Raw genomic sequence first — 4,592 nt, forward strand, 5'->3', positions numbered from 1 at the left:
TAACAATTCTAAAATTCATATCAAATGCTATACTTGCATCTCGTATAAGAGAAATCACAAATACCCCCCTAATTGAAATTAAATTTATATTGCGAAAAAAACTCCTCGGCCAGAATAGGAAAGGCGACGGCACGGAAAGCCGGAGATTCCAGGTTCGACTCCTGGCCGAGGAGTTTTTTTCGCAATATAAATTTAATTTCAATTAGGGGGGTATTTGGGATTTCTCTTATACGAAATGCAAGTATAGCATCCGATATGAATTTTAGAATTGTTATTACAATTCGAATTTCACGTGTAAAAATTTACACGTGAACACGTATATATGCATATATATACACGTATAATTTCCGCACAACACCTAGCGAACGGCTCTCATGACCGATTATATATTTATTAGTTTGGAAACTTCGGAGCCTTAAAAGATTCTTTAATTGTTTTGTTTGCGACGATGAGCTCACCATCGCGCATGGGGGGCCACGCGGCGGCCGCGGTTTAGCACGTTTTGCTGCTACAACGAGCTACTTTTCGTCGCGGCAACGGACGGTGAGCTTATTCCGGGTGATTGAAAAGCTGTTTTCATGAAAAATCAGCTTATTGTCGCGCGCGCAAAAGTAAGCTTGTCAAACGCGCGCGCTAATAGAAACTTATAGCGTTGTTGAGGTTATATATATCAAAAAGTCAGTTTCTAAGGATAAGAGAAAATAGAGATCGGGAAAAAGCAATCTTTTAATTTTGTTTTTAATAAAAATTTAATAATACTAAAATATTACTTTTTACAAAATGTGTACAAATCATATTGCTTATCTTAATTTACTCAAATTCACAGAAAATCTCTTGCATTTTATAACTTTATTTTTACACGCGATATATTAGTAAAATAACTTACATTTAATATAATTTTTATTATATGTACAAAGCGCTTGCTTACATTATTTCCTATTTGGACGGAAAACATATATACATACATATATACGTGCATATATACGCAATTTTAACTATTGCTTATGCGTTTAAACTATACAAACTAGTTACAAGAATGCGGGGAAAGAAAAAAAAACTTATTCCAAGTAGCCGTACGGAACGGAGCGTCGTTCGTCGATAAATCTACGCTTCAGCAAAACCGGCGAGCAGGTTTTTGATTCGTCCCCCGTCACAATCTCGTGAAACGCGGTACGACGAATCGCCCTAAAATGTAGATTTATCGACGCATTTTCTTCTTTTCTCTTTCTTTGCATTAACATTTGCCTAACGCTATTGAAATTAATTATGCAGGAGATTGCTGCATTGAGAGTTATTCCCTTGATTTTACATACCTCCCGCGCGTTACCGTCCGGAGTACGAACTACGTATAAAATTTCGGGCCACCGGATACAAATGACTCGATGTAACTACCGCGTCCGGTAGTTACATCCGGTAGCCTTCGAGCTCGTTCGTTATATTGCCCAGGAAATTTCCCGTACGCGGTTCGTATTCGCCGAGTTCACCGTTGCTCACATAAATACACGAATCTGTATCGTAATAAAGAACGCGCTCGCCTAAACGTTCTAAATATTCGTATAGTTTCAATCGCGCCTGTGCCGTCGTGTACGCCGCTATTATCACATTGGTAATCGGAGAGGGTACGACCGCCTCGTCTCGCATTCGCCACGAAACATATATTACCTCGGCATTCACAGGCAATATATCGGTTACCTTGTACTCGGGGCTCGACAATAGCGATACGAGACGTTCCTACGACTTTACCACCTCGGTACTCGTCAGGTTCGAACGTTGTCCGAATTTTCCCCAAAACGAATTGAGGCACAGCTTTGCGACCGAGCGTAAACCTGGATTTTGCGCAATGTTTGCTCTATCTAGAGCAATACTTTTGATTGCTTCGTATTCTCGAAAATATCGTTCTTTAGATTGTTCGTCCACGCATTCGCTCGACCATCCGCTCGCCTCTTGCTTCAATTTGAGGAAATAGTTGATGTATTCGGCAAATAATCCCCCCTGACGCGTATCAGCGTCGTATCGGCTCGTCTCGTATTGCCATATCTCGCTCACCGCAGTCACGAGATAACCCTTCTTCACAGCTTTGCGTAATTCACATGATACCCACACCTCTTCGAATTCACGATCGCACGGATTATCGTGTGAGCACTGAGTCTGCGAGAAGTTTTTGCAGCAACTGCGGCATAAGGCAAACAGCAGTTTGCCCTGTACACGTTACGGGAGTACAGGGTGAAAAAGATTGCGCGGAGGGAGCACTCTACAGCGCACGAGCCCCTCGACCGCGGAAAAATCGACACCGGGCATCGCCTCGATGAGCAAGGCGCACTCTTTCTTTTCGACGAGAATTTTCGGATGTCCAATCGGGAAAGCGCCGGTTTTCAACACGTAAGGGTATAGAGAACACACGTCTACGTAACGTATCTTCTCCGTACCCTTAACTTCGCGCCGAATCGCGATGTTTCCCGTTCGACCGCCGAAAAATGCGTCACGCAGTAAAAGCGGTTCAGCCGCGAGCATCGGATGTTGGTCTAAAAACGCTCGCATTTTGCGATTTTCCCGCATATCGCGATCAAAAGCGCACTCCCATTTCTCCGTCACGATGTAGCCCCGTTTGCAAAGACGCCATGAGACGTTGTCAGTGTACGCTCGTATCGCGAGTTCATCGTATTGTACACTTCGCGTTCTCCCGTACAGAGACGTTTGTCGCGTTCCGTTTTAAAACACGCGGGACACCCGTGCCAAAAGCAGCCGTGGTATTGCAACACGTGACGCTCACCGTTCGCCGTCTCGTAATATCCGTCGACGGGAATGCCTCCGATTTCCGCAAGACAATGTTCTCGCCCGTGACCCGCGTGAACAACGGCGTGGCCGAGCTTGCGCTCCTTTCACATCAGCCACTGCAGAGCTTTGCGGGATTGCGTATCCGCGACGCGATATCCGCCGCGAGGAATGACGCCGATCTTTTTCTCGCGTAAAAAGTTTTTACGAAAAATTCGCATACATGTGAAAGCGATGGTCGTGGATTCTTCGAACGGACATACGTTTCCGCGCTCAAGAAATATTATGCGGAAGGCCATGCACGCTCGCCGCAAGATATCAATGTCGTTATGACAATAACGCACTATCTCGCGTTGAAAGTCAAAAACTGCGTTTTCGCACGTTTGTTCCGCGTGCCACGACAAAAAACGCTCGCGTTCTTTGCTAGACATACTATCCGGCGAGTAATATTCAACGGCTGGTAACGGTCCGACATACGCGACTGATTCGCGAGGGTGTTAAATAAATGCGGGAAATATCCCTTTTCCAATCTATCCCGCAAACCAAAAGCTTTCGGCAAAGCTGACAATTGCATCGGCATGTAATTGATACTATCGATGAATTTTGTACGTCCGACCGTTAATATGACGATCTTCGTTCCGTTTAATATTACTCTAGGATTCAATTCGACGCGTTTTTCCGCGATGTAACGCTGGATGAACTGCGCGTCGAACGTTTTGGCGTTGTGCGCGTTGCAGATGATCTGCTTGAAATATTTCGTCGTTCTCGTAGCAAAATCAACGAATTGCTTCACCGGATCATCCCGAAACACGAATTCGCGCACACTGGACTACTAACAACGCGTCGTCCTGTCGTTCTCAGCCGCGCACGTGACGCAAATCTGCTGCGCAACGCAAAGAGTGGGCACGTGAATTTTCACAGACGCGCTACCCTCGAGCGTCTCGTCCTATCGGGTCTCAAAATCGTAAAACACGAATGCGACGTGCGCGTTTTTTTTCTTTCCGGTGAAATCATCGCGTGCGAGAGGTCGAATGTAACAAAGATGATTCACCTCTCGACGCGAACTGCAAATATTGTAAAACACGACGCCGCATTCGTGCCCCGCGCTTGTTCTGTACAAACGCCTGCAATCGTCACACAATTGCAAGGCGCTGCATACACTCGAACGCCCATCTCCGTAAGAGTATTCGGCCCGGTGACGCTCGAGACATTCGCGTCCCTAAAACGTTCTCTTGCATCGCTCGCATCTAATTTGCTCTACCTCTTCCGATTCGCACGACGACACACCGTGACAACGCGGACATTTATTCGAGCAGCGATGAACTCCTTGCCCGGGACGATAAGGCAGGTTGCAAGGAATGCAGTATCCCTTGTTCCCCGCCGCCGCTCTTAAATTAAAATTTGGTGAATAGTGACGCGAATCCTCGCAATAAAGAATATTTATATGTGTGGTATTATTGGTTATAGAAAGAATTAATTCTCAGTATTTAATATGTAAAGATGAACAAAATGAATTTATTATAATTAAAGTTAACAATTAATCGGTTTCGCAACTTTCGATAGCTCACGCGACTAAGTGGTTTCACACTTCCGATAGCTCACGCGACTAAGTGGTTTCACACTTCCGATAGCTCACGCGACTAAGTGGTTTCACACTTCCGATAGCTCACGCGACTTGTCTCTATTAACGGCTCCGAGTTCTCTGTCTCCGGCGACCGAAGACCTCTCGCTCATCACCTCGGTTTTCGAGGACATCTTTCTGTTTTNCCTGTTTGAAAATCGTCGGTTGGATTATCAACAGGCAATCAACAAACATCGCA

The 4,592-nt window shown here is 45.3% G+C and overlaps 1 protein-coding gene across 1 annotated transcript; it reads right to left on the reverse strand.

The window, feature by feature from the left end:
• Positions 1–1,731: 1,731 nt before the first annotated feature.
• On the reverse strand, positions 1,732–4,527 carry LOC109863157. Its single transcript, XM_020443362.1, is given in 5 exon segments — positions 1,732–1,947; positions 2,047–2,199; positions 3,036–3,248; positions 3,251–3,559; positions 4,429–4,527. Coding segments are annotated over 5 exon segments (990 nt in total).
• Between the last annotated feature and the right edge of the window lie 65 nt (positions 4,528–4,592).

The sequence above is a fragment of the Pseudomyrmex gracilis genome, unplaced genomic scaffold (genome assembly GCF_002006095.1).
Source record: "Pseudomyrmex gracilis isolate BER0280 unplaced genomic scaffold, ASM200609v1 scaffold_3403, whole genome shotgun sequence".
Taxonomy (NCBI): Eukaryota; Metazoa; Arthropoda; class Insecta; order Hymenoptera; family Formicidae; genus Pseudomyrmex; species Pseudomyrmex gracilis.